Source organism: Oryctolagus cuniculus, chromosome 4 (assembly GCF_051225735.1).
Source record: "Oryctolagus cuniculus isolate XC-2025 breed Fujian yellow rabbit chromosome 4, ASM5122573v1, whole genome shotgun sequence".
Taxonomy (NCBI): domain Eukaryota; kingdom Metazoa; phylum Chordata; class Mammalia; order Lagomorpha; family Leporidae; genus Oryctolagus; species Oryctolagus cuniculus.
The window spans coordinates 2,443,399-2,470,870 of record NC_142870.1 but is presented as its reverse complement, the minus strand read 5'-3'; the positions used below and the strand labels follow the sequence as shown (position 1 = coordinate 2,470,870).

The 27,472-nt window shown below is 64.9% G+C and overlaps 2 protein-coding genes across 18 annotated transcripts in view; one reads left to right on the top strand and one right to left on the bottom strand.

Moving 5' to 3' along the window:
* The window catches only part of HSF2BP (heat shock transcription factor 2 binding protein), an 86,020-nt gene extending 78,483 nt beyond the window's left edge, over positions 1-7,537 (bottom strand). For 2 of the 15 annotated variants that reach the window (XM_089330486.1, XM_089330477.1), the window contains exons 1-2: positions 4,893-5,057; positions 4,503-4,653 (exon numbers count right to left, since the gene is read on the bottom strand). In XM_089330486.1, the coding sequence (XP_089186612.1) occupies positions 4,503-4,653; positions 4,893-4,928 (187 nt within the window). In that variant the 5' untranslated portion in view covers positions 4,929-5,057. Of the gene's footprint in view, positions 1-4,502; positions 4,654-4,892; positions 5,127-7,446 lie in introns of those variants that run through there. The other 13 variants (XM_089330478.1, XM_089330475.1, XM_070071780.2 and 10 more) reach the window with 12 other exon arrangements.
* On the top strand, positions 7,528-23,250 carry RRP1B (ribosomal RNA processing 1B). 3 transcript variants are annotated; one of them, XR_016232211.1, is made up of 15 exons: positions 7,528-7,756; positions 12,424-12,506; positions 12,907-12,964; positions 13,236-13,321; positions 13,401-13,462; positions 13,552-13,681; positions 14,804-14,868; positions 15,228-15,376; positions 16,589-16,683; positions 17,110-17,207; positions 19,114-19,231; positions 20,235-20,830; positions 21,777-21,926; positions 22,590-22,653; positions 22,991-23,250. XR_016232211.1 is itself a non-coding variant. In XM_051830137.3 (15 exons), exons 1-15 carry the CDS (start codon positions 7,627-7,629, stop codon positions 23,182-23,184), a joined length of 1,980 nt encoding a protein of 659 aa, XP_051686097.3. In that variant the 5' UTR covers positions 7,531-7,626; the 3' UTR covers positions 23,185-23,250. The 3 variants fall into 3 exon arrangements, 1 of the variants encoding a protein (XP_051686097.3); XM_051830137.3 differs by having other exon boundaries at positions 7,531-7,756; positions 19,212-19,231; XR_016232212.1 differs by lacking the exons at positions 16,589-16,683; positions 17,110-17,207 and having other exon boundaries at positions 7,529-7,756; positions 19,212-19,231.
* Positions 23,251-27,472: the final 4,222 nt, after the last annotated feature.

Genomic DNA, 27,472 nt, shown 5'->3' with positions numbered 1-27,472 from the left:
ACCAGCACAGCTACCACGGCCCTTTCCCTAAGCAGTCCGAACGCCTCCCGGGGAGAGGCGCCGCCCGGCGCCAGCACGCGCTCACCACCCCGGGAGGCGAGGCTGACACCTTACCTAACCCAGCCTGGCATCCTGCACCTGACCCCGTGCTGCCCTCGGCGGCATTTTTTTTCCTTCAAGCACAGAACCCCGTCTGGGGTACTGTCACACCTCAAGCATCTCTAGCCCCGGTTAATCTGAAACATCTCCAAGGCCTGTCCTTTGTAGTGACACAATACATTTCTCTCTCTCTCTTTTTTTTTTTTTTGTAAAAGGTATTTTTTGAACTTTTTTTTAATATTTATTTATTTATTTAAAACAGAGTTGGCCGGCGCCATGGCTCACTAGGCTAATCCTCCGCCTGCGGTGCCGGCACACCGGGTTCTAGTCCCGGTCGGGGCGCCGGATTCTGTCCCGGTTGCCCCTCTTCCAGGCCAGCTCTCTGCTGTGGCCCGGGAGTGCAGTGGAGGATGGCCCAAGTGCTTGGGCCCTGCACCCCATGGGAGACCAGGAGAGCACCCGGCTCCTGGCTTCGGATAGGCACAGCGCCGGCTGTAGCAGCCATTTGGGGGGGTGAACCAACAGAGGGAAGTCCTTTCTGTCTCTCTCTCTCACTGTCTAACTCTGCCTGTCAAAAAAAATCAAAAACAAACAAACAAACACACAGAGTTATAGAGAGGCAGAGAGCGAGTGAGGTCTTCCATCAGCTGGTTCACTCACCAAATGACCGCAGTGGCCAGAGCTGGCCCGACCCAAAGCCAGGAGCCAGGAGCAGCGCCAGCATCCCACTGGGCGCCGGTTTGAGTCCGAGCTGTTCCTCTTCCGATCCAGCTCTCTGCTATGGCCTGGGAAAGCAGTCTCGCAGTCTCTCAGTCTCTCTGTCTCTCTCTCTGCCTAACTCTGCCTTTCAAATAAATAAATAAATTTTTAAAAACGGAAACACGTGTGCAGAAGGATGCGCCCCATCAGACCCACTCGGTAAGCAGCACGGAAGAGGAAGAGGCGCGGGCCCAGGCCCGCCCTGGTGGCCGGCTCCAGCACACCCAGCTCTCGCTGGACTGCCTCCCAGGACGAGGCCGGCTGGGACTAAGGTGGAAGCCAGCCCAGGGTCAGCGCAGCCCTGATGGACGAAGACAGCCTCCACCCAACTCCTGCAGACTGACCTGGCCAGAGAGAGAATGAACCAAAAGCAGCCGCAGAGCGCACCGGCGTCCAGCGCCTCTCGCTGCTGACGCCCACTGACAGGGGCTAAGCTCGGGCCTCGCGCTCAGATGGCCACACCCCGTATCCGAGTGCCACTCCCGAGTCCAGCTGCCCGCTCGTGAAGACCCTGCGGGCAGCAGCGATAAGTGGTAGTCCCCACCCTGAGGGGACCTGGACTGGGTTCCCAGAGCCGGACTCTGACCAGGCCCAGCGGCCGGGGAGTGAACCCGTGTACGGGACACTCTCGCTCCTCTAAGTAAACAGATAAATACACATAAACAAACACCACAGGTGTTTCTAAGTCTGTTATTCAATACAGAATTACTAAATCTACGAAGACGGAAAAGACACACTAGAAACAGACCCAAAGGTGAGTCGGATTTACCAGAAACTAAAGTTTGTTCCAGGGGCCGGCGCTGTGGCGCAGAGGGTTAACGCCCTGGCCTGAAGCACCGGAATCCCATGTGGGCACGGGTTCTAGTCCCGGCTGCTCCTCTTCCCATCCAGCTCTCTGCTGTGGCTGGGACAGCAGTAGAAGATGCCCAAGTCCTTGGGCCCTGCACCCACGTGAAGAAGTTCCTGGCTCCTGCTTCAGATCAGCACACTTCTGGCCTTTGCGGCCAATTGGGGAGAGAACCACTGGGTGGAAGATCTCTCTCCGCCTCTCCTCTCTGTGTAACTCTGACTTTCAAATAAATAAGTCTTCAAAAAAAATAAATAAAGTATGTTCCAGAACATGGGTAACAAGAAAGTTCATCAGAAAACAAGAACTTAAAACAGCCAAGCTGAGGCCAGCGTTGGTGCAGTGGGTTGGGCCACCATCTGCAAGCCTCAAAATCCCGCATAGAGCGCTGGGCAAGTCCCAGCTGCTGCACTTCCAACCCAGCTCCCTAACCGCACAGGCAAGCGGAGGAAGACGGCACCACTGTCACCCACAGGGAGACCCGGGCAGAGTTTCCGGCTCCCGGCTTCAGCCAGCTCCAGGCCACCTGGGGCCACCCGGGGCCACCTGGGCAGTGAACCAGCAGACGGGAGACCAGTTCGTCTGCTTCTCTCTCTCTGTCACTGCCTTTCAAGAAATAAATACATCTTTGAAAAGAAAGCCAAGCGCCGGCACCGCAGCTCACTAGGCTAATCCTCCGCCTACGGCGCCGGCACACCGGGTTCTAGTCCCGGTTGGGGTGCCGGATTCTGTCCCGGTTGCCCCTCTTCCAGGCCAGCTCTCTGTTGTGGCCCGGGAGTGCAGTGGAGGATGGCCCAGGTCCTTGGGCCCTGCACCCCATGGGAGACCAGGATAAGTACCTGGCTCCTGGCTTCGGATCAGTGTGGTGCGCCGGCCACGGCGGCCATTGGAGGGTGAACCAACGGCAAAAGGAAGAACTTTCTCTCTGTCTCTCTCTCTCTCACTGTCCACTCTGTAAAAAAAAAAAAAAAAAAAAAAGACAGCCAGATGGAAAACCAATTATCAAAGTAAAACGTACTAAAACATTAAATTCATAATACTTGGAACCCTCAGGACCCAGCCTCAGCCCCAGCCACACGGCCACTTACAGCAGGGCGGGGCCAGCAGCACGCAGGAGGGCAGGCTGCCCCCGGGGAGCGGGGCCAGGTCCTGACCAGATGGGGCCAGCGGCTGTTTAAAGCCGGACAGACGTCTGAGGCTGACGGCGACCGGGTGCTGACACCTGCTGGCCGCTCCGGCCGCTGCAGACGGGAGCCGCCTCGCCCGCCCGCGCGCACCAGCAGTTAAATGTCCGTGTTCACGCAAGCGCTGAAATCACTGGGGCCGGCACTGGGACTCAGGAGGCGAAGCCACTGCCTGCGACACCGAGTCCCTAGGGGCGCCGGTTCCAATCCGGCTCTCTGCCGCGGCCTGGGGCAGCAGTGGACGACGGCCCACGTGGGAGACCTGGACGGAGCTGCTGGCTTTGGCCTGGCCCAGCCTGGCCACTGCAGCCGGCGGCAGTGAACCCGCAGGTGGAGATTCTCTGTACCTCTCAGAATAAACTAGCACGTCCTTAAATAACAGTAGATCGCTAGAATCACCCGACGTCAGGAGCAGGGTGAAGTCTGCTTGCGGCCACGCTCAGACGTGACTCCGAGCAGGCCCCGCTCGGCCGGCGAGGACCGGGAGCCGCCCCGTCCACACCGCCAGGCCCCGCTCAGCCGATCCGTCCACACCGCCAGGCCCCGCTCAGCCGACCCGTCCACACCGCCAGGCCCTGCTCAGCCGGCCAGGACCAGGAGCCCACCCGCCCGACCGCCCCGTCCACACCGCCAGGCCCGCTCAGCCGACTCGTCCACACCGCCAGGCCCCGCTCAGCCGGCGAGGACCGGGAGCCCACCCGCCCGACCGCCCCGTCCACACCGCCAGGCCCCGCTCAGCCGGCGAGGACCAGGAGCCGACCCTCCACACCGCCAGGCCCCGCTCAGCCGGCCAGGACCAGGAGCCCACCCGCCCCGTCCACACCGCCAGGCCCGCTCAGCCGGCGAGGACCAGCAGCCCACCCGTCCACACCGCCAGGCCCCGCTCAGCCGGCGAGGACCAGGAGCCCACCCGCCCCGTCCACACCGCCAGGCCCCGCTCAGCCGGCCAGGACCAGGAGCCCACCCGCCCCGTCCACACCGCCAGGCCCGCTCAGCCGGCGAGGACCAGCAGCCCACCCGTCCACACCGCCAGGCCCCGCTCAGCCGGCCAGGACCAGGAGCCCACCCGCCCCGTCCACACCGCCAGGCCCGCTCAGCCGGCGAGGACCAGCAGCCCACCCGTCCACACCGCCAGGCCCCGCTCAGCCGGCCAGGACCGGCAGCCGCCCCGTCCACACCGCCAGGCCCGCTCAGCCGGCGAGGACCAGCAGCCCACCCGTCCACACCGCCAGGCCCCGCTCAGCCGGCGAGGACCAGGAGCCCACCCGCCCCGTCCACACCGCCAGGCCCCGCTCAGCCGGCCAGGACCAGGAGCCCACCCGCCCCGTCCACACCGCCAGGCCCGCTCAGCCGGCGAGGACCAGCAGCCCACCCGTCCACACCGCCAGGCCCCGCTCAGCCGGCCAGGACCAGGAGCCCACCCGCCCCGTCCACACCGCCAGGCCCGCTCAGCCGGCGAGGACCAGCAGCCCACCCGTCCACACCGCCAGGCCCCGCTCAGCCGGCCAGGACCGGCAGCCGCCCCGTCCACACCGCCAGGCCCCGCTCAGCCCCGCCGGGGGGGGGGGGGAGGGGGGCGTGGCAGTCGCCCCGTCCACACTCGCGGGACTCACTCTTCTCCACCATCTGGAGCTTCCGGAAGCTCTCCAGCACCTCCCCGTCCAGGATGCGGGGCAGGAAGTCGCGGATCTGCATCACCTCCGTGGTCAGGCGCTCCAGGTCCTTCCTCCGCACCTTCACGAACTCCTCCTTGGGCCCCATGCGCTGCGGGCGGGAGCGGAGCCCGCGTTACGGGCCTCGCGCCCGGCCAACGCCCGCAGCAGGCCGGGAGAGGCTGCCCGCCGCGGCCTCGCCGCCTCCCGAGGGAGCCGGGCCTTCGCAGGACGCGCCGCCGCCCCCGCCCGCGCGGGCGCTCCCCGGCGCCCTGCGGCCTCCCGGGCGGGTGCCCACCCCGCGGTGCCCCGGGCGGACGCGAACGCCGAGCCCACGGCCGCCCCACTGACCCAGCACTCCTCCTCAGGGCCGCCGGCCTCGCCCATGGCCGCCGGGGCCTCGGCTCCGTGCGCCTGCGCGGCGCCCTCTGACCCCTCGCTCGCTGGAAAACGCGGGAAGGCGTCCACGCTGCGCGGAACGGAGACCCACGAGGCTCAAACCGCGCGGCGTTCGCGCCGCTTCCGGGCCTGCGGAGGGCGGCGGCCGCGGTGCGGGCTGGCTTCGCCCGGCCGTCCACGCGAGAACTGCAACAGAGGAGCGATCAGGACGTGAGAGACCGACCTCGGGGCGCGGGGCCGCGGGCGGGCGCGGTGTCCGCAGGCTCGGCCCGGCTCCTGGCCGCGGGAGTCCGCAGGGCGCCGCAGGGCCTGCTCCTCCCTCCACAGCCCTGCACCTGCGCAGGGACCCCGCAGGGCCTGCTCCTCCCTCCACAGCCCTGCACCTGCGCAGGGACCCCGCAGGGCCTGCTCCTCCCTCCACAGCCCTGCACCTGCGCAGGGACCCCGCAGGGCCTGCTCCTCCCTCCCTCCACAGCCCTGCACCTGCGCAGGGACCCCCCAGGGCCTGCTCCTCCCTCCACAGCCCTGCACCTGCACAGGGACCCCGCAGGGACTTCTCCCTCCTCCACAGTCCTGCACCTGCGCAGGGACCCCGCAGGGCCTGCTCCTCCCTCCACAGCCCTGCACCTGCGCAGGGACCCCGCAGGGCCTGCTCCTCCCTCCACAGCCCTGCACCTGCGCAGGGACCCCGCAGGGCCTGCTCCTCCCTCCACAGCCCTGCACCTGCGCAGGGACCCCGCAGGGCCTGCTCCTCCCTCCACAGCCCTGCACCTGCGCAGGGACCCCGCAGGGACTTCTCCCTCCTCCACAGTCCTGCACCTGCGCAGGGACCCCGCAGGGCCTGCTCCTCCCTCCACAGCCCTGCACCTGCGCAGGGACCCCGCAGGGCCTGCTCCTCCCTCCACAGCCCTGCACCTGCGCAGGGACCCCGCAGGGCCTGCTCCTCCCTCCACAGCCCTGCACCTGCGCAGGGACCCCGCGGGGACTTCTCCCTCCTCCACAGTCCTGCACCTGCGCAGGGACCCCGCAGGGCCTGCTCCTCCCTCCACAGTCCTGCACCTGCGCAGGGACCCCGCAGGGACTTCTCCCTCCTCCACAGCCCTGCACCTGCGCAGGGACCCCGCAGGGACTTCTCCCTCCTCCACAGTCCTGCACCTGCGCAGGGACCCCGCAGCCCTGCACCTGCACTGTGGGCTGGCCCTTCGAGGCCCCTGCACGTGTTACCAGAGATTGATGCTCCCAGGTTCATGGGGGCCTTTGGCGTGTTCTCCCCACCCCCAAGATTATGGGTTACTCCTCTTAGGGAACCATTTTATGCAGCTGGGTAGGCATTAGCAATGTGTGTACGAGAGCCAAAGAAAACGGGAAAATCTTGAAGAAAACTCGGAATTTCTGTGTGAGGCCAGGAGGAAGCAAGCCTTGGAAGCAAACCAGCATTTACGTATCAGTCTTGTTACTTGTTATGGTTCAGGAACTGGTTGGCCAACCCTCTCCAGAGGCAGCTTAGAAGAAGGCTCCGTTCAGAAGTCCTGGGACGGGGCTGGCGCTGTGGCGTAGCAGGAAAAGCCGCCGCCTGCAGGGCTGGCGTCCCATGTGGGCGCCGGTTCCAGTCTTGGCTGCTCCACTTCCTTTTTTTTTTTTTTTTTTTTGTCTTTTTTTAAAAGATTTATTTATTTATTTGAAAGAGTTACAGAGAGGAGAGAAAGAGAGAGAAAGAGAATCTCCCATCCGCTGGTTCACTCCCAAATTGGCCACAGCAGCTGGAGCTGTGCCAATCAGGAGCCAGGAGCTTCTTCCGGGTCTCCCACGTGGGTGCAGGGGCCCAAGGACTTGGGCATCGTCCACTGCTTTCCCAGGTCATAGCAGAGAGTGGATCGGAAGTGGAGCAGCCGGGACTCAAACCGGTGCCAGTATGGGATTCCAGGACTGCAGGCAGCAGCTTTACCCAGTGCGCCACAGGGTCGTCCCCACTGCTCCACTTCCTGTCCAGCTCTCTGCTGTGGCCTGGGAAAGCAGTAGATGACCCAAGTGCTTGGGCCCCTGCACCCGCGTGGGAGACCTGGAGGAAGCTCCTGGCTTCGGATCCGTGCGGCTCGGGCCATTGCGGCCAACTGGGGAGTGAACCAGCGGATGGAAGACCTCTGTGTGTGTGTGTGTGTGTGTGTGTAACTCTGACTTTCAAATAAATAAATAAGTATTTTAAAAAATTTTAAGTTCTGGGAGGAATTTTAGGAGTTTCTCCACCCAGCAAGGTCCCAGAACGGACGTGGGAGGAGGAGGACCGGAGGGCCTGCCCCCAAAACCCATTACCACGCCGGCGCGAAGGCAGCCTGGGCCGGCAGGTGCACTGCGCATTACCCGCGGCCAGCACGCGGGGGACCGCTGCACCTGCAGCGCCAGGCGCGGGGTCCCGGCCGGAGCCCAGCACGCCGCAGTGACCGCCCGCGCGTCCCGATCCCGGCCGCAGCCCAGCGCGCGGCGCCCGGCGAGACCCTCCCCGGCTAACCTCGCCGTCAGCAGCCCCGACGGCGCCGGCGCGCGTCGCTCGGGCCCGCGGCCCCGCCCGCTGCCAGGCACGCGGCGCGACGGCCCAGAACGCGCCGCCCGGCGCCGCCTTTGTGACGTCATCGGCGCGCGCCGGCGGCTCTGCGCACGCGCGGCGGCCGGGGCTGCCCCAGTGGGCGCGATGGCCCCCGCCATGCAGCCGGCCGAGATGCAGTTTGCTCAGCGGCTGGCGTCCCACGAGAAGGGCGTCCGGGAGCGCGCGGTGAAGAAGCTGCGCCAGTACCTCAGCGTGAAGACGCAGAGGGAGGCAGGTGGGCGGCCGCGCGGCCCGAGCCACATGGCGGCCGGGCCGGGGGTCGGGACCGGGGCCAGGGGGCGGGGCGGGGCTGGTTGGGGCCGGGGGCCGGTCGGGGCTGGGGGCCGGGAACGGGGACCGGGGACGGGGACGGAGGCTGGGGCCGGGGCCAGGGGGCGGGGCCGGTCGGGGCCGGCCGGGGCTGGGGGCCGGGGCCGGGGACGGGGGCTGCGGCCGGGGGTCGGGGCCGGGGCTGGGGGCCGGGGGGCGGGGCCGGGGCCGGGGGGCGGGGCCGGTCGGGGCTGGGGGCCGGGAACGGGGACCGGGGACGGGGACGGAGGCTGGGGCCGGGGCCAGGGGGCGGGCCCGGTCGGGGCCGGCCGGGGCTGGGGGCCGGGGCCGGGGACGGGAGCTGGGGGCTGGGGGCTGGGGCCGGGGCCGGGCCGGGGGCTGGAGCTGGGGGCTGGGGCTGGGGCCGGGCCGGGGCGGGGGCGGGGCGAGGCCGGTCGGGTCGGGGCCGCCCACCCGGCGCGCACAGGGCCGGGGAAGCTGTTGTCCACGTGGTCGTGTGGCGACTGACACCACGAGTGCGCGAGGCCGTTTTCAGTGGGGGGAAGCGGGGCCCCGGGGTCCCCGCGAGCGGGGAGGCCGGGCGGGCTCGGCTCTGCCCGACCCCCGAGCCCGCGGCCGAGTTCCCGCCCCGCGCCGACAGACACCTGCGGGTGCCCGGGGCGGCGGGAGGAGGAGGCGGCGAGGGCGGGCAGGGGTGGCGGCGTGGTCCCGCCTGCCGTGGGATGTCACTCGGCGAGGTGAGCGCAGAGCGGGGGTGCTGCCCGCTGGGGGTTCCCGCGGGTCTGCCCCACGGGGCCCCACGTCAGCCTCGTGGCCGCCCGCCTGTGTCCCTGGCTCGGCGGGGCAGTTTTGGCGCCGCCGCCGCAGGCTCTCTGGACCGGGGCTTGGAGAAGCACGGCTGGGGCTGTAGCTCCCGGCTGGGGGCTCCCTCGCCGGCCTTCCTCTGCTGGAACCTCCCGGTGCCGCTGTCCGTTCACTCACGGAGACCCAGGAGGCCAGCAAGGCTGGGTGCCTGCCCTGGCCCTCTCCGAGCTCGGCCGGCGAAAGGCCGGAGGGTGGGGGGGTGCTGATGCTTGCATTGAAAACATGTTTTGGAAAGGAGACGGGAGAGTGGAGGATGGACGGGGACGCCCACCTGTTGCCGGGTTCACGGCCCTTGGCTGGCAGAGGGACCAGGTGACCGCCTCCTGGCGCTGCGTGGGAGGCAGCAGCTGGGGCTGTTCCTGTGCACTTCCTGTCCCCTGGGGCCGGCGTGGTGCCGCGTCCCCTCTGCCGAGAGAGCAGCTGCCCTTCCGTGCAGGCTCCCTCAGCCGCCGGCGCCTGTGCCTCCCTGCCCAGAGCTCACGGCGCCTCGGCTTGTCACGTGCCGCCAGCTCGGCGCTTCCGGGAACCGGCTGGAGATACCTGAACACGTGGGGTTTGCTTGGTTTTTTTGTTTTTCTTTACCTTTGATAGCGCGTGAGCTCCCGTCCGCTCGCGCACCCCTCACGTGCCCACCGTAGCCACAGCTGCTGGGTCAGCCAAGGCTGGGAGCCGGGAACTCCACCCAGGTCTCCCGCGGGGCTGAGCCTTGGCAGCTTGCTCCAGGCCAAGAGCCCAGGCGCTCTGCTGAGAGGGGGCGGGCATTCGGCCAGCGGCTTGCCTTTTTTTTTTTTTTAAGTTTTGTTTATTTATTCGAAAGTCAAGTTACACAGAGGTGGAGGCAGAGAAAGAGAGGTCTTCGAACCGCTGGTTCACTCCCCAAATGGCCAGAGCTGGGCCAGTCCGAAGCCAGGTGCTAGGAACTCCTTCCGGGTCTCCCATGCAGGTGCAGGGGCCAAGGACTTGGGCATCTTCCACTGCTCTCCCAGGCCACAGCAGGGAGCTGGGTCGGAAGTGGAGCAGCCGGGACTCAAACTGGTGCCCACATGGGATGCAGGCACTGCAGGCGGCAGCTTTACCCGCTACGCCACAGCGCTGGCCCCTCAGCCAGCATCTTAACCCCCAGGCCAAACACACGCACACGCACACACCCCGTGCCATTCTTAGTGAGAAAGGCCGGAACGCCGAGTGTGGCCCAGCCTCACTGTCACACATTTTCTTCACATGTACTGGTCTGTAGTGCACCAGGAAGGCCTGGAGGAAACCGTCGGCAGGGGTGGGGGTGAGGAGAGCAAGGCGTGCTGGTGGCCGTGCTGGTGGCCGTGGGACTCTCCATGGTATTGCGTGGGCGGTGCTCACAGCGCACTGTTACTAGTTAGCGAGACAGGACATCCGGGCTACATGAGTGTCGGCGAAAAGAAGCCCAGGTTCGTGCAGGTTCAGCCGATGGCGCCGGGCCCCGCCTCTCACCGTCACAGACCCTGCTCCCTGGGCAGTGCGCTCTCAGACGGGCTCCCACGTGCAGCTGGCTGAGCCGTGGTTCTCGTGGTTTCTCTGCAGTGGGTCATGTGTGCTGAGCCCACCTGCGGCCCACGTCCCCCACTGGATTCCTGTGACACCCTCTGCGCACGTCTCTGACACCACGCCCCCGTCCTCTCCTCGGTGCAGGCAGGCCTCCCTGGTGAAGCACAGTCCGTCTGTCTGTCCGCCCTCCCCTCGGTGCAGGCAGGCCTCCTCGCTGTCGGGGCCTCTGGCCTGCAGCTTGCACATCTGAGCTGTGGCTGCACTGTGGTCTCACTGCAGGCCTCCTCCGTCCCTTCCTGTGAACTCGGAGCACTGCGGGGCATAGCCTGTTCCTTTGTTTTGCGGGAACACTTACCAGGCGCTGCTTTGTTCTTCCTCTGTGTGACCCCGCCACCTCCCAGCCCTGGCCTGGATCACTGGCTGACCAGGGCAGCGTGCCCGTGGCTGGCTTCCTGACTGGGGCGGTGTGCCCCCCGCGAGTGCCGGGAGTGTGCCCGTGGCCGGCTTCCTGACTGGGGCGGCGTGCCCCCACCCCCCAGTGCCGGGAGCGTGCCCGTGGCCGGCTTCCTGACCGGGGCAGCGTGCCCCCCGCGAGTGCCGGGAGCGTGCCCGTGGCCGGCTTCCTGCTGCGGTTTTTTTTTTAAGATTTATTTTATGTATTTATCTGAAAGGCAGAGTTACAAAGAAGCGGGGAGAAACAGAGAGGTCTTCCGTCCACTGCTTCACTCCCCAAGTGGCCGGCATGGCTGGGGCTGGGCCCGACGAAGCCAGGAGCCTGGAGCTCCATTTGGGTCTCCCATATGGGTGCAGGGGCCCAAGCGCTCGGGCCGTCTTCCCCTGGTTTCTCAGGCTCATTAGCAGGGAGCTGCATGGGAAGTGGAGCAGCTGGGACTCAACCCAGTGCCCATATGGGACGCTGGCACTCTAGGCAGTGGCTTCACCCGCTACACCACAGTACCAGCCCACTCTGTGCAATCTTTTTTTTTTTTAAAGATTTATTTATTTTTTTGAAAGAGTTACACAGAGAGAAGGAGGGGCAGACAGAGAGAGAGGTCTTCCCTCTGTTGGTTCACTCCCCAACTGGCCACAACAGCCAGAGCTGCACCAGTCCAGAGCCAGGAGCCTCCCCTGGGTCTCCCACGCACATGCAGGGACCCAAGAACTTGGCCGTCTTCTCCTGCTTTCCCAGGCCATAGCAGGGAGCTGGATCAGAAGTGGAACAGCCGGGACTCAAGCCAGTTGCCAATATGGGACGCTGGCACTGCTGGCGGTGGCTTCACCCACTACACCACACCGCCAGCCCCATATGTGCAATCTTGGGAAACTAATGTTACCACAGCTTCTGATAGCTTGGTTTTACCTGGGAAACTATCACAAAAGAATGGAAAAGTGTTGCAGTGAGAAAGGTCTTTGGCAACTTGGAAACCAGTAGCTGAAGCAGGATGAGCTAACGTGGTGTCCGTCCGCCAGGAGGAATCTTTCTGTCACTTGTTAGTTACCTTTTGCAGCACAGATCCCGTCTCCAAACACATGCCCGTCTGCATTCGGCTAGTTTACGCCTCTTACTCTCCCAGGGAGTTCTCCTGGTAGCTCTTGTGACAGTTAACAGGGCTGAGGGTGCCGTCTGTCCCCTGATCCTGGGTCCGTGGGCACCTGCGCTATCGCTTGGGTTCCTGTGTGTTTCCTGACTGCTGGGCCCCAGACACGAGGCACAGACTCGCTGAGGCTGGTGGGTTGTGGCAGGCGGAGCCCTGAAGTAACGAGGCGGACAGCAGGGAGACCAGCAAGCAGCCCTTGCCGGGCAGCCAGGCCACGCTTAACCGGGCCGGCTCCTCAGGCGCGGGTCTGCGCAGCTCCTCAACCGCGTCCGTCGCCTGGGGTCTTTCCTAGTCCTGGGACCCTCGGGTCCCCAGTGCAAGGCTCCTGCTGCTTCCGCCCGCTGGCTTCGCATGACGTGCGTGTGACCTGAGCAAATCCGGTCACTTCTTTGGGGTGTGCAAGCTGCCCAAGACCTGTGACGGGCGGTGCTGGCTGGGTCACAGCCGGGAGGGGAGTCGCTGGTAGGGGGCACTGCTGGTGGGGGCGGTCGCCCGGAGGTGGACCCGCCCCCCGCAGCCTGCCGTGCCCCTGACGAGCTGCTGTGGCGCCTGGGAGACGCGTGGAGGCGCAAGGTGGACCTCCCCGCTCCTGTAAGGCTCAGGGGAGCCTCGTGCTGTTTGTCTCCAGGAGGCTTCAGCCAGGAAGAGCTGCTGAAGATCTGGAGGGGGCTCTTCTGCTGCATGTGGGTGCAGGAGGAGCCGCGGCTGCAGGTAGGCCAGCCGCCCGGGTCGCGCCCAGGCCTCGCGCGGGGTGGGGAGACTCGGCCGGGCACGCCCAGGCCCCAACTCCCAGAGGCCGCAGAGGGCACGCGGCCTCGGAGCACTGGAAAACAGCTCCAAGAGGCTGCCATTCGTTCCTGCCACAGCCTCAGAGGTGCCGGGGCAGGCTCACTGCTTACCTGAAGTTTCCGCGTCACCTCTGTCCGTCCTTTGACCTGCTAGCTGGAGCTGCTTCCTTAAGATGTGCCCTCCAGACGGTCTCCACGGGAACCGGGGACGGCTCCTTTGGTGGCCCTTCGAGCCGCCCAGGCCTCCCGAGCAGGGGTGGCGGGGGCAGCACACAGCCGCAACCACGTGGTGACCCCGTGTGTCTTCCAACCCCCCTTTGCAGGAGGAGCTAGCCGACTCTATTTCCCAGCTCGTCCACGTCATCAACAACTTGGAGGCCCGTGAGTCCTGGCGCCTTCGGGTGCCTGCCGGGGAAACCGAGTCAGCGCGCAGCGCGGTTAGAGGGTGGAGGAGGTGTCGTGTAGAGAAGCTGCTTTGCAGTTTAGAAAGCGCACGTTTTATGGCCGAGGTGCGTGTGCTGTCACTCGCCCAGGTGACGCCCAGCGTCAGACTCCAGGCCGAGCTTCCTCCAGGGGCCCCAGGGCGCTCAGGAGTGCGGGCTGGGGGCGGGGCAGCCCAGGGCGGTGCCCAGAGGACCCTGTGCCCCTGCAGAGCACCTGTTCATTGAGACCTTCTGGCGGACCATGACCCGGGAGTGGAAGGGGATAGACGGGCCACGCGTGGGCAAGTACTGCACGGTAAGAGCCGCGGGGCCCGTCCCGGGAGACCGTGAGTCTGCGGCAGCCGCGCTCTGCTGATGCGCCCGTCTCTCGGCAGCTGGCCCGCCTGGTCCTGAGGCAGTCCTTGGAGGCTCTGAAGCGGAACGGCTGGGAGCCAAGGTCGGTGACCTGGCGGGGTGCTGGGTGCCCACTGTGGGGCGAGCGCCAGCGGGCCGTGTCTGACAGGAAGTGCGTGTGCTTCCTCTTAGTCGCGTCCAGCTGTTCCTGGATGGGCTGGTGAAGGAGGTCCTGCGCCCCGAGAGCCCGTCTCCTGACGGAGTGAGGGCCCACTTCATTGACATGTACCTGGACGAGCTCTCCAAAGTGGGCGGGGGAGAGGTAAGGCGCCTTCGTCGCGGTGCCGGCAGCACCAGGGCCCCAGGCGGTGCCGGAGCTGTCCTTGGAACACTGTTGACGCTGGCTGGGGCCAGCGACAGTAGCAGCATCAATTCAGCCCCCTCTTTTTTAAGATTTATTTATTTGGAAGAGTTACAGCAAGAGGGGGAGAGACAGAGAGAGAGAAGGATCTTCCATCGTCTGTTTCACTCCCCAAATGGCTGCAACAACCAGAGCTGGGCCGGGTAGGAGCCAGGAGCTTCTTCCAGGTCTCCCACGTGGGTGCAGGGGCCAAGCACTTGGGCCATCTTCCACTGCTTTCCCAGGGGAATTAGCAGGGAGCTGGATCAGAAGTGTAGCAGCCGGGACTCGAACCAGCGCCCATGTGAGGTGCAGGTGCTGCAGGCGGCGGCTTAGCCTGTTGCACCATAGCGCCGGCCCCTCAGCCCCTCTTAACACGTCGTTCCCCGTCTGCTACTGTGTCCTGAGCAGCTCGTGGGACGTGCGGAGGTCTGTGCACTGAGACCGTCCTACTTACAGACGGAAATTCCTTGCCCAGTGTGTGGGCCATCTTGCTTACAAAGCCAAATCGGGAGCAGCCTGCAGAGGCCGCTGAAGGATCCCGTGATGTGGAGAGATTAGAGAGACAGAAATCCCATCCACTGGCTCACTCCCACAGATGCCCTTCCTGGGGCTGGGCCAGGACCAAGCCAGCAGCCAGAAACCCAGTGCGGTCCCCACGTGGGCGGCAAGGGCCTACTGCTTGAGCCATCACTGCTATCTCCCAGGGCCTGCATTAGCAGGGAGCTGGTGTGGGGCCCAGGCGTTCCCGTATGGGACGTGGGACATGGGTGTCGCGACGTCTGGCACCTTCACTGCCAGACCAGATGCCCAACCCCTGTTAGTTTTGACCCAAAAGAAAATGTGAATGCTGTGTCAGAGGCAGTCGCTTCGTCCTGGAAGTGAGCCCTGCGGGGATTCCTGGGCACAGCCACGGCTCCGGGCTGGCTCGGGGCCCTGCTCCCCGTCTGCCTCAGCCTCCGTGGGGGCGCCTGCAGGAGGAAGCGGGGTGCGGGGGGAAGGCTCTTTCTTTCTCATTTTTCCCATTGTGTTCCTGATTGACAGCTTTTGGCAGATCAGAATCTGAAGTTTATTGACCCGTTCTGCAGGATTGCTGCCAGGACCAAGGAGTAAGTGGCTCGCGCTGGCTCCCCCAGCCTCTCAGGACGGGCGGGCGGGCTTGTTCCTGCCGTGGAGGTGCTTCAGGGGCCAGGGCTGGGGGCACAGTGCAGAGCGCCCGAGTTTCCGCCCAGCACCTGAGCCACGGGGAGTGGCGGGGAGGCCCCGTCACACGCGCTTGGGGGCTCCTCCCAGCCGTGCTGGTGGCGCGGGACTTGTGTTGGGGATCCGGGTGCCTGCTGACGAGCGCCAGGCACTCGGGGCCCTGGGCCGACGGCAGTTCTGTGGGGTGCTCCCTCTGTCCCCCCCCCCCCCGTGCTAGGTGCACTCCCCCGTTTTAATCCCGTTCTCCACTGTGCTTTCCCCTCAGCCACACGCTGGTACAGACTATAGCTAGGGGTGTTTTTGAAGTCATTGTAGATCAGTCTCCCTTTGTACCTGAGAGTGGCGGGGACCTCTCTGAAGAAGAGACTGCCGGGAACAAGGAGGTGTGGACGGAAGCCGCCAGGAGGAGGCCAGGTACGAGGACGCCGGGACGGGCTGCCTGTCTCAGGTGAACTCCTCACCAGACAAGCGCTAGAACACGCTGCTGGCCTCTCGGGGTGCAGTGCTGCCTGGGACCCCGCCCAGAAACAGCAGGGCATCTGGGAAAGCCAGAGCCAGGCAGGGAGCTGAGGTCTTTGAGGGGTCGCCTCTCGTCGCCTCTGCCAGGCTCGGGTTCCCTGGCTGCTCCGTGGTTCTGTTCAGTTTGGCGTGTCCCTCAGCCCACAGCCTCCTTCCAGCAAAACTCTGGGCAGAGGCTGGTGTGTGTGTGTGTTTGTGTGTGTGTGTATGCTTGTGTTTGTTTTATTTTTATTTGAGAGGTAGAGTTACAGACAGTGAGAGGGAGAGACAGAGAGAAAGGTCTTCCACTGGTTCACTCCCCAAATGGCCGCAACAGCCGGAGCTGCACCAATCCGAAGCCAGGAGCTTCTTCCTGGTCTCCCATGCGGGTGCAGGGGCTCAAACACTTGGACCACCTTCTACTGCTTTCCCAGGCCACAGCAGAGAGCTGGACTGGAAGTGGAGCAGCCAGGACTAGAACCGGCACCCACATGGGATGCCGGCGCTGCAGGTGGAGGATTAACCTACTGCGCCACGGCGCCGGCCCCAAGGCTGGTTTGTTTTCAAGCTGTATTCACTTATCTCAAACGCTGAGTCGCAGAGAATGACAGAGACAGCATCTTCCTTCCATTGAGTCACTCCCTAAGTGGCAAAAACTCCATCCGGGTCTCCCACGCGGGTGCAGGGGCCCAAACACTGGGCCTTCTGCTTCCCAGACGCAGGGGCAGGAAGTGGAGCAGCCAGGACTCAAACCTGAGCTCAGGGATGCTGGGCAGGTAGCAGCTTAACCCGTGGTACCACAGTGCTGGCCCCTTGGGTTTGGTTTTGTTTTAAACCTTTATTCATGGGAGTCTGGAACAACAGAGGAGAAGGTGGGTAGCAGTGGCGGCAGAGTGCTGCGACGGGGCGAGGTTAGCGTCCCGCGCCTGTGGGTTTTCCTGTGGCTCTGGGCCTCCCCGTGCCCCTGCACAGCCCCGCAGGAAACGCGGAATCCGTGTGTCCGTGACGTGTCCTGGGAGAAAAAGCAACATGTTTGCCTTCCAGAGCCGTCTTTGTCCTGAGCCACGTGGCTGCCGGCGGCTCCGTGGGCTGCACTTGGTGCATTGGGGGTGTCGTCCTTTTTCCTAGCACTGGGCAAATGCCCCTCGAGGAAAGATGGAACCTGTGACCAGAGAGAGAGGGACACCCGTGGGGCCCTGGAGGACGCTGGGCCTCCTCTCCAGGTGGGTGGCAGGTGTTGCTGTCTATACAGTACGGATTCCTGGGTGGGGGCCTGGCTGTGGAATTAGGGTCAAGGCTAGGGAAGCCGCAACACCTGGTGTGTAAAGTCCTGTTAATCCATCTGCCACTGATGTCGTCTTCCACAGACCAAACTTACTGGAGACCAAAAAACCAAGTCTACTGGAATTTTGAAACATAAAATGAGTCCTGGTTTTCAGTAGCTGCAGAGTCGGCTCCGGTTCCGTGTCACCGAGTAGTGACTGGCAACCTGGACTCAACACCAGTGGCTCACCTTCGCCTGTGCCTCGCCCGTGCCTGCGGGGACCGTCCTGGGGTGGACGCGGCCCGGCGCCCCCCAGCGGCACGCCCCGAGCTGCCGGGAGTGTGGTGCAGCCCCAGGCTCACGCGCGGTTTCTCTGGTCTCACAGTTTGACTACAGGGCTGTCGCGGATCGGCTGCTGGAAGTGACCAACAAGAAAAACACCCCTCCCTTCAACAGGAAGCACCTCTGCAGGCTCATCAGGAAGTGGGTGCTGGGCGAGAGGGCGGGGACCGGAAGTGGGTGCCGGGCGAGGGGGCGGGGACTGAGGTGCTCCGTGAGGCAGACCCCGCCCCCAGACCCCGAGTCCCTTTCTCCCTGTGCGGCCATGCTTGTCCCCGCCATTTCCGGTGCTGGGAAGTTTCAGACCTGTTGACGTCTAAAATTGTGGGTCGAGCAGTTGCCACATCCGGCTGCCGTGTGGGGTCCTCTCGTGTGCTCTCAAGACAGGCAGGGCTTGGTGACCCATCCATGTCTCACACCGGAAGTGTTCCATGACCCAGCAGTGAGTGTGGGGGCCGTGGCCCCTGCGTCTTGTGATTCATGGATGATTAATCGTACTCTTCCGTGCCGGCCGCTTGCCATGTATTAGGCTATTTCATGAGGCAGGCGTCTGCTTAGCAGCTCCGGGGCCCTGGTCCGTGTCGGAGTGCCTGGACTTAGCGCCTGACTCCGGCTTCCTGCTCCTGCACGTGCCGGGAGCAGCAGTGCCGGCGCAGGTGGTGGCCCCCGCCAGCCACGTGCGAGGCCTGGACTGAATTCCTGCCCCTCCAGCCACTGTGGCGGACATTCAGGGGCTGAGTCAGCTAATGAGAGCTTCGCTCTGCCCCCTGTCTCCCTGCCTCGCAGAGACAGAGTGTTTGCTTCTAAGAAAAGAACCCCAAAGGGCCAGCGCGGTGGCCTAGCAGGCAAAACCATCACCTGCAGTGCCAGTATCCCACATGGGCGCCAGTTCTAGTCCCAGCTGCTCCACTTCCAATCCAGCTCTGTGCTGTGGCCTGGGAAAGCAGTGGATGATGGCCCAAGTCCTTGGGCCCTGCACCCACATGGGGGACCTGGGAGAAGCTCCTGGCTCCTGACTTCGGATCAGCTCAGCTCCAGCCGTTGTGGTTATCTGGGGAGTGAACCAGCAGAGAGAAAACCTCTCTCTCTCTCCCCCTCTCTCCCTTCTCTCTCTCTCTCTCTCTCTCTCTCTCTCTCTCTCTCTCTGCTTCTCTCTCTGCCTCTCCCCCCCCGCTTCTCCTCTCTCTCTCTCCCCCTCTCTCCCTCCCTCTCTCTTTCCCTTCTCTCTCTCTCTCTCTCTCCCTCTCCCTCTCTCTGCTTCTCCTTTATCTGACTTTCAAGTAAATAAATCTTTAAAAAAAAAACCCGAGGGTAGCTCCTGTGACTCCGCATTCTCCCGGGTGGTGTCCTCAGTGCTGGGGCCGTCATCCACGCACCTCCCGCCCCCACACAGCCCCTGGACGCCGCCTCTTTGTCCGGGTGCCGCGGAGGATTGAAGGGACGCGCGGAGGCCTAAGCCAGCTCTGCCTTCAGAGACAGGGAAGAGGAAACCAGGCGACCTGGCTTTGAGCCCACGTCCCCACCTTCCTCAGGGAGCACCCCTGCTCCAGGAAGGAAGACACCCAGCATTGCTGGTGTGTTTGGGGTTCGCTTTGCTTTTAAGATTTACTTGTGTATTTATTTGAAAGCCAGAGTGACGGAGAAAGAGGAGCGAGGAGGAGATGGCTCTTCCGTGCGCTGGTTCGTCCCCAGAAGCCCCTGGAGCCAGGCGCGCCATCTGGGTCTCCCACGTGGTGGCAGGGGCCTCAGGGCTGGAAGTGTCGCAGCTGGAAGGCGCTGGTCGGCGAGGGGCCGCCAGGGTCCAGCCTGGCACCCGAGCAGTAGCTCGACCCACTGCCCGCGATGCCCACCCCACGGTGTTTGAGTTCAGTACAAAGCGAGACTTTTTTCTTCTTTTCTCATTTAGTTATTTTATAAGAGGTAGGCAGGCAGAGCTTCCACTGGCCAGCCTACTCCCCAGACTTCTGCAGTGGCCGGCGCTGGGCCAGGCCAGGAGGCAGGCCTCAGCACGGGTCCCCACCTGTGACTTGAGCCATCACCCCGTCCCCAGGGCCCGTGTAGGCAGGAGCCGAGCCGTGTCCCCTGAAGCAGGACACGGCTGTCCCGGCGCTGGGCTAAGTGCCTGCTCTCTGTCACTTTCCGTTTCAGGTTCCGGGACCTCTCTGAAGGTGAGTCGGAGGCCGTGGCCCGTGTGCTCTGACGTGAATGTGGCCCCGGCTGGGGGCACTGTGTGCAGTATTGGAGGAGGTGGGGAAGCGCGTGCCCTCTGGTGCGGCCCGGCCGCCCCCCCTCACTGGGCTCGCCCACAAAGGCGAGGCGGAGGGGCTGCCCTCGCGCGTGGGTGCTGTGGGTTTGGGTTGCGTTCGCCGCATGGGAAGATTCCAGGTCGACCCTGAAGCAGCAGCAGCCGCTGACCCCACGGTTCCTTCCACACTCTCAGGGTCGGTTGTCCCTCGGGGGAAAGGCGGTAGCCCAAGTTGCACCCGAGCAAGGCCGTGAGCTCGCTCTCCTGGGCCAGGGGCCACAGAGAATCAGGAAGAGCCCCGCCCCCCCAGGGCTGAGCAGCAGGACGTGTGCCCTGCCCTCCCTTGGAATGGCACTGGTGAGGCAGAAGTCAGGCGTAAAACCCAGCCTCGGTGCCAGCGGGGCAGGCAGCAGGGTCACTTCATGGCCAGTGGGAGATGTGTCTGCTGATGGAGATGACCAGGTCCTCAGTCAAGGACAGCTTAGGAGAAAAGGAGATAAACTTCCAGGGAGGGCGCAGGGCTGCGGGGCTCGGGGCAGGCGGGAGCGGGCGTGGCTCTGCCCTGGGTGCCCGTGGGCGTTCCGCACAGCACAGAGCTGGGGGGCTGCAAGGCCGAGGTCTCCCCAGCGCTGGCAGAGGCGGGGTGCAGGCCTGGTGGCACACACCACCCTCTGAGGCAGGCTTCCACCACATGGCCCCCAGGTAACAGGTCTGCGGAGGTTTCTGCTTGCTTTGAAGTGGACAGCGGGGGCTCCTGGGCACAGCTAGGAATGGAGGAACTGGGGCTGCTGGCGGAGCCAGGGGCACCAAGAGCTCCCAGGAGTCCACCTCCCCGTGGGGGACTCCAGGGAGCCTGGCCTTGGTCCCCAGCCAGGCTGTGGGGCACGCTGGCCTTGGGGTGCTTCTTGACGAGCGTGTGTGTTTAGGGACTGGAGTCGTGGCTGTGGAAGAGGACGGTGGAGGCAGCGTTCCCGAGAGCAGACGCAAGAGGAAGAATCCCCTCCCGCCTCAAGCGTCCGGTCCTGAGGCCGCGGCTGTGTCCCTGCGGCAGAACAGGGCAGAGGCCGCGGCGGGCAGCCCTGGGGAGGAGAGTGGCTCGGAGCATCTCCCCGTCACCCCCTCCCCCAGTAAGAGGAAGCGGCTGAAGAAGAGCCTGCAGGCTCAGCGAGAGGCCCGGCCATCGGGGTCCCCGCTGCAGGACTCGGCCCAGAGTGGCCCGGGCGCCACCAGAGGCTCCCCGGAAGGCAGAGCCCAGGCCCTGAAAAGGAAGCGGAAACTCGGGGCGCTCCTGGTCAAGGGCAGCAGCCTGCTCACGCTGGCCTGGCCTGCAGCGAGCCCAGCGGAGGCGGGGGCTGACCAGGCTGCCCTCCCCCGGCGCGAGAAGTCGCAGAACAGGAAGTCTGGGCCGGGCAGCCTCGACGTGCAGGGCCTGGCCCGGCAGAAGAGCGCCATCTTGAAGAAGCGGAGGAAAAGGAGGATGTCGGACCTGCTGGGGCCCGAAGGCAGGCCGACCTCAGCTCTGGTAAGGTGGGGGGCTGAGCTGCAGCGTCGGCGGGGGAGGGGCTGGCCAGTCAGACACGGGGTTTGTCGCAGCCTTTCCCCGCCAGGAGGTGACGGGCGCAGGTCTCGTGGCCAAGCACTTCCACACTCGGGAAGGGGTCGCCGCTGAGCTGGGAAAAGCCCTGTGTGCAGGCTGACAGTGCCCCCGTCTCCTGCCGTCTCCTGCCGGTGCAGGAGGGAGCCCCGCCCCTTGTGCTGGGTTCTGCAGAGCCAGGCAGGGCCAGGCGCTGGCCGTGTCCTCCACACCATGGCCTGCAGGTGGCAGCGACCCCCAGCCACCGAGCCAGACCAGCTCCTCGGGACCCTCGTCCAGCGCCAATGCTCGCGCACGGCTCCGCGGTGGCCGTGACCGTGGGCCCAGCGCCGAGTGGGGAGTGGGTGACAGTGTGGTCCTTGGGACCTGGGGCGGGGAAGGCAGAGGAAGACGGGTACGCTGAGACCTTCCCTCCATCTCCCTGCACGGGGCCTCCCGGGTGCTCCCGGCAGGAGCGTCCTGTCCCTGTGGCTGCTGGCAGCAGGGGTGGCACCGGGCCCCGGGGCTGCCCTTCCCCGGGCGCAGGCACACCGGGAACCTGCCGAAACCACCCACGCGGCGCTGGCTGCGCGGCCTCTTAGCGCCTCGGATCCAGAACCACTGCGGGTGCCCCACTGCCCAGCGGGGACTGGGGTAGGCAGGTGGGAAAACAGGAGAGTTGAGCGCACAGGCCTGCGCAGGGAGGAGGAGCGAGGGTCCCCGGACGAGGGTCGCCGGACGATTGACACCCTGTGGGTGCAGCGTGAGTGGGGCTCTGACAGAGGGAGCCGGGGCCACTCCGCGCTGCCCGGGGCGCTGTCCCGGTTTCACTTCCTGTGCACAGCCTGGCAGGAGGCCCAGCGATGCCATCCCTGCCTGTGCCTCTCGCCCCTAGGGAGGCCGCGGGCCCCTCAGCCCCGTGAAGAAGCTGCTGAGGACCGAGAGCGACTTTGTGAAGTTCGACACGTCCCTCTCGCCAAAGCCCCTGTTCTTCAGGAAAGCAAAGAGCAGCCCCACGACCTGCCCGCCACGTCCTGCCGTCCAGGTACGGGCCCCGGCGGCCATCGGAGCCCTGCACTCAGGCCCCAGCTCCCGCCTGAGACAGGTGCCTGTTCTAGGGCCTGGTTGCTTCTGGAGTGGTCAGCCGCCTGGCGCCGTGGGGAGCCACCGTGTAGCCACTCACCCCGTCCTGCCTCAGCCCCAGGGCTCGCACTGGCAGGGCCTGCTCACTGCCGCGCGTCTGCCGTCAGGGCACAGGTGGAGAACTGGGAGTGCGGCTGCACCAGAGGCCTGGTTCTCGGGGGCCGGGGTGCTGTGACGCCCAGGGGACCCACTTCTAGGCGCATCGCTGTCCAGGTAGCCCAGTCTTGCACGTGAACAGCAGGCAGTTTCGCACCTGTTGCCCCCTGAAGTTCAGGTCCACCAGGGGTGTGGTCTCGGCAGCGCCGTGCAGCCTGCAGCTTGGAGTGGGGACCCTGGTCATGGCTGGTGCCGAGCGTCTCCTGTCGGCCGGGCTGTCATCGACGTCCTGGCTGGGGTTTGCTTCCTTCAGAACACGCTGGGTGGCCTGCGCGGCCTGACAGACCCGGGCGCTGGGACGTGTAGTCGAGGCTGCACCCGTGTGCCGGGGGCCTCCCCGCTGGGCAGGGTCTCCAGCGAGAGCCGGCAGCCCGGTCAGTGTCGCCCCCTCGTGCTGTTTCTTCCCCAGCTGAACAGGACGCCGTCCAGCGCCAAGAGGGTCACCTTCGGGCTGAGCAGAAACACGACTGCAGGCGAGTCGGGGAGGCTGGGAGCCGGTGGGCATGGGGTCAGGAGCCGTCCCGGGGGCCCGTGGGCGTGGGCCTCCCGAGAGCCGGTTTCCCGGGCAGCTCCCCAGCTGCTTGGAGCTGGGCCCCCGAGAGGCCGTCGGGGCCCAGCAGTCCCCAGCCCGGCTGCCTCTGCTGAGGCTCGGGCCCCCGTGCGTGGTGTGCAGAGGAGAGGCCTGCCGGGTACTCCCGCCTCGTGCAGAACTGGGGACAGGCTCCGCCTCGGCCCTGGCCCGGGGGCTGGGGGGCTGGGGGCTGCGGCCCGGGGTCGTCCCCTCACCTCGGGCCTTCTGTTCCCTTGCAGAGTTCAAGAAGACGGACAAGAGCATCTTAGTCAGTCCCACGGGCCCCTCCCGCGTGGCCTTCAACCCTGAGCAGAGACCCCTCCACGGAGTGCTGAAGACGCCCACGAGCTCGCCGGCCGGCACGCCCCTGGTGGCCAAGAAGCCGCTGGCTGCCACCCCAAAGAAGAGGCCGACGGCCATGGATTTCTTCTGAGGCGCGGGGGCCCCTTTTGGAAGACTGCTTTTGTACAGAGTATTCTATAAATTATAACTTTCTAAATGCCCGGCCTTTTCTATTAAAATTCCCATGTGCGCGGGGTTCTGAATGTCGCCTGCTTCCCGCCAGGCTAGGGGAGCCCCCAGGGCTCTGGGCAGCTCTGAGCTGGCGTGAAGCCGACGTTGGCGCGGGTGAGGATGGCCGGCGTCTCCCCACCAGGCAGCCGGGCACCACGGCCCCCGCCGAGCCCCGCGTGTTCTTACGTGGAGCACACTCCTCACCCAGGCCAGTGCTTCCGGTCCTCTCCGTGCACGTGTGTGAGCCGAGGGCCCAGGTGGCTGCGTCCCCAGAAGCAGCGCCCCTGTCTCGGGGTGAGCCCCGCTGAGGGGCAGCGTCAGCGTCTGGACCCAGGCTCTCGGAAGCCAGGAAGTGGGCGCTGAAGCACCTGCCTGTGTCTGCGCACAGTTGCCCTGGCGAGCCACGGTTTTTATGTGGTCTTCAGGGTGTCCCCAGCAGCTGGGCGGGGCCACAGGGCTGAGGGGGGCCCTCGGGGTGTCCAGCATGGCTGGGGGGGGACACAGGGCTGAGGGGGGGTCCTCGGGGTGTCCAACAGGGCGGGGGGGCACACAGGGCTGAGGGGGGCCCTCGGGGTGTCCAACAGGGCTGGGGCGGGGACACAGGGCTGAGGGGGGCCCTCGGGGAGTCCAGCATGGCTGGGGGGGGACACAGGGCTGAGGGGGGTCCTCGGGGTGTCCAACAGGGCTGGGGCGGGGACACAGGGCTGAGGGGTGTCCTCGGGGAGTCCAACAGGGCTAGGGTGGGGGGCCCAGGGGTAGGGGACATCGCATTGTGCCGCTGTCTGCATTCACCCACTTGCTGCGCTTGCCAAAGGAAGTCCCCATCGGCCTGAGGTTCCAAATCCACCAGCCGCTGAGGGCGCCCGGGGCCGAGCTCCCCAGCTTGCAGGCTGTGAGCCGTGCAGATCCACAGTGCTCGGAGCCCAGGCTGTCCAACGCCCAGGCCGGCTCCTGGTCCACCACGCCTCCCCAGCAGAGCACCCCAAGTTGCTGTCCGATGCCCAGGCCGGCTCCTGGTCCACCACGCCTCCCCAAGTTGCCTCGGGGGCCGGGCCTGGCTCTGGCTGATAGAGGCGTCTGGGGAGTGAACCAGTGGATGCAAGACCTCTCTCTCTCGCTCTCTCTCGCTCTCTCGCTCGCTCTCTGTTGCTCTGCCTTTCAAATAAGTAACTGTATAAAGTGTGTTTGTAAAAGCTAAGAATCCTGGTACTGCGAGGCTCTAGCAGGTGGAGTGCGTGGAGTCCGCTGGCGAGTCTTTCAGTGACTGGATCTGAGCGGCGAAACCGTCAACCAGACGGAGCAGCCTGGGAGACACAGGACGCCTGGCCCCCGCACCGGCGCGTCCCTGGTGAGGAGAGGGCAGGATCCAAGAGGAGCGGCTGAAAACCCCAGAGTGGCTCAGCGTCAGCGTCACGCGGGCGGGGATCAGCACGCCGCCACCGAGGGTCAAGCCAGAGCGCAGCGCGCCCGCCAGAGTGCCAGCAGCCCAGAGACCTCACGGGCGCTGGGGCACCCAGGACGGCTCAGCGCTGACTCCGAGGCCTGGAGAGCCGACGCGGCGCAGGCCCAGTTCGCTCGGTCCAGCTGCCAGTCCGTGCCCTGGGAGGCAGCAGGCTCAGCTCAAGTCCTTGGGTCCCTGTCAGCCTTGGAAGAGCCAGGGCGGGTTCCAGGTTCCAGCTGCTGGGGAAAGCTGGGGAATGAGCCAGGGGGTGGAAGACCTCCGCTGTCTGCCTGCCTGTCTGCCTCTCACATGTGAAACGGGCTGGGAGAAGGGGGCTCTAACTGAGCTGAGTTCACGTAGCGTGAACCACTTCAGACTCACACCGTTCCGTGGCATTTTATCCACGCACAGAGCTGTGCCACGGCCACATGGCCTCGAGAGCCCTGTGCACCTCCCCCGCACCAGACCCCCACAGGTGGGTGGGCCTGGTCCAGAGACCCCCGCAAATGCAGCCGCACGCGTGGGTCATGTTCTGGGCGAGGGAGCGTGCGGTGTTGGGCTGTACAGGGGTGTTCCCCAGCACCCACCCAGCAGCCCCACCCCTCCTGCCTCAGCACCCAGCCCCGTGATAGCAATGAAGAAGTCTTTTTGGTTTTTTTTTTTTTTAAGAATTTTTCTGGGCTGGCACTGTGGCATAGCTGGCAAAGCTGCTGCCTTCAACACCGGCATCCCATGTGGGCGCCAGTCCTGGCTGCTCCACTTCCGATCCAGCTCCCTGCTACTGCACTTGGGAGAGCACTGGGAGGCGGCCCAAGTCCTCAGACCTGCACTCACGTGGAGACCCAGAGGAGGTTTCAGGCTCCCGGCTTTGGCCTGGCCCAGCCCTGGTCATTGTGGCCACTTGGGGAGTGAACCAGTGGATGAAGATTTCGCTCTGTCTCTCCTCTCTGTAAACTCTGCCTTTCAAATAAATAAATCGGGGCCAGCACTGTGGTGTAGCGGACTAAGCCTCTGCCTGCAGTGCCGGCATCCCATGGGGCACTGGTTCCAGTCCCGGCTGCTCCACTTCCCATCCAGCTCTCTGCTGTGGCCTGAGAAAGCAGTGGAAGATGCCCGAGTCCTTGGGCCCCTGCACCTGCATGGGAGACCCGGAAGAAGCTCCTGGCTCCTGGCTTCTGGCTTCAGAGAGGCTCAGCTCCTGCTGTTGCGGCCATCTGGGGAGTGAACCAGTGGATGGAAGACTGACCTCTCTCTCTCTCTGCCTCTGCATCTCTGTATCTCTGTAACTGCCTTTCAAATAAATATTTAATTTTTTTTTTTTAATTTCAAAGAGTCACAGGCTGGCACCATGGCTCACTAGTCTAATCCTCCACCTAGCGGCGCTGGCACCCTGGGTTCTAGTCCCACTTGGGGCGCTGGGTTCTAGTCCCGGCTGCTCCTCTTCCAGTCCAGTTCTTTGCTGTGGCCCAGGAGTGCAGTGGAGGATGGCCCAAGTGCTTGGGCCCTGCACCCCATGGGAGACCAGGAGGAAGCACCTGGCTCCTGCCTTCAGATCAGCACAGTGCTGACCATAGCGGCCCTTAGGGGGGTGAACCAACGGAGGGAAGACCTTTTTTTTTTTTTTTTTTTTTTTGACAAGCAGAGTGGACAGTGAGAGAGAGAGAGAGACAGAGAGAAAGGTCTTCCTTTGCCGTTGGTTCACTCTCCAATGGCCGCCGCGGCCGGCGCGCTGCGGCCGGCACACCGCGCTGATCCGATGGCAGGAGCCAGGAGCCAGGTGCTTCTCCTGGTCTCCCATGGGGTGCAGGGCCCAAGGACCTGGGCCATCCTCCACTGCCTTCCCGGGCCACAGCAGAGAGCTGGCCTGGAAGAGGGGCAACCGGGACAGAATCCGGCGCCCCGACTGGGACTAGAACCCGGGGTGCCGGCGCCGCTAGGCGGAGGATTAGCCTAGTGAGCCGCGGCGCCGGCGGGAAGACCTTTCTGTCTCTCACTGTCTACAACTCTACCTAATTAAAAAAAAAAATAATCCTCCGCCTAGCGGCGCCGGCACACCAGGTTCTAGTCCCGGTCGGGGCGCTGGATTCTGTCCCGGTTGCCCCTCTTCCAGGCCAGCTCTCTGCTGTGGCCCGGGAAGGCAGTGGAGGATGGCCCAGGTGCTTGGGCCCTGCACCCCATGGGAGACCAGGAAAAGCACCTGGCTCCTGGCTCCTGCCATCGGATCAGCGCGGTGCGCCGGCCGCAGCGCGCCGGCCGCGGCGGCCATTGGAGGGTGAACCAACGGCAAAGGAAGACCTTTCTCTCTGTCTCTCTCTCTCTCTCACTGTCCACTCTGCCTGTCAAAAAAAAAAAAAAAAAAAAAGAGAGTGAGCGAGAGAGGTCTTCCATCCACCGGTTCACAACAGCTGGGGGCCGGGCCAGCCTGGAGCTCCGTGTTCCACTGCTTTCCCAGGTCATTCGCAGGGAGTCGGCGCAGCCGGGAGTGGAGCCGGTGCTCCTGGGATGCTGGTGCTGCAGGCCACGGCTTAACCGGCTGGACCACAACGTCGGCCACGCTGCCCCGGTGGTTGGGCGGGGCTCAGCACACAGCTGACTGCAGCCCCCGGGGTGGGAGAGGGAGAAGTGGGGGGTGGGCTTCTCGGGCGCCTCCCTGTCGGCCACACTGCGTAGGAGGTCCTGTGCCTCCTCCTCGCAGCGTCTCAGACACGCAGGGAGCCCGGCCCACGAGTCCCGCTCCTTCCCAGGCCTTGGCTCACAAGCGCCCAGT

What these genes read in the sequence shown, in the direction of transcription:
- RRP1B (XM_051830137.3), top strand. Translation starts at nt 7,627, where the DNA reads ATGGCCCCCGCCATGCAGCCGGCCGAGATGCAGTTTGCTCAGCGGCTG. An exon ending in ATTGCTGCCAGGACCAAGGA is followed by an intron (nt 14,869 to 15,227) that starts GTAAGTGGCTCG and finishes CTTTCCCCTCAG; the next exon opens with CCACACGCTGGTACAGACTA. An exon ending in CTCTGCAGGCTCATCAGGAA is followed by an intron (nt 17,208 to 19,211) that starts GTGGGTGCTGGG and finishes TTTCCGTTTCAG; the next exon opens with GTTCCGGGACCTCTCTGAAG.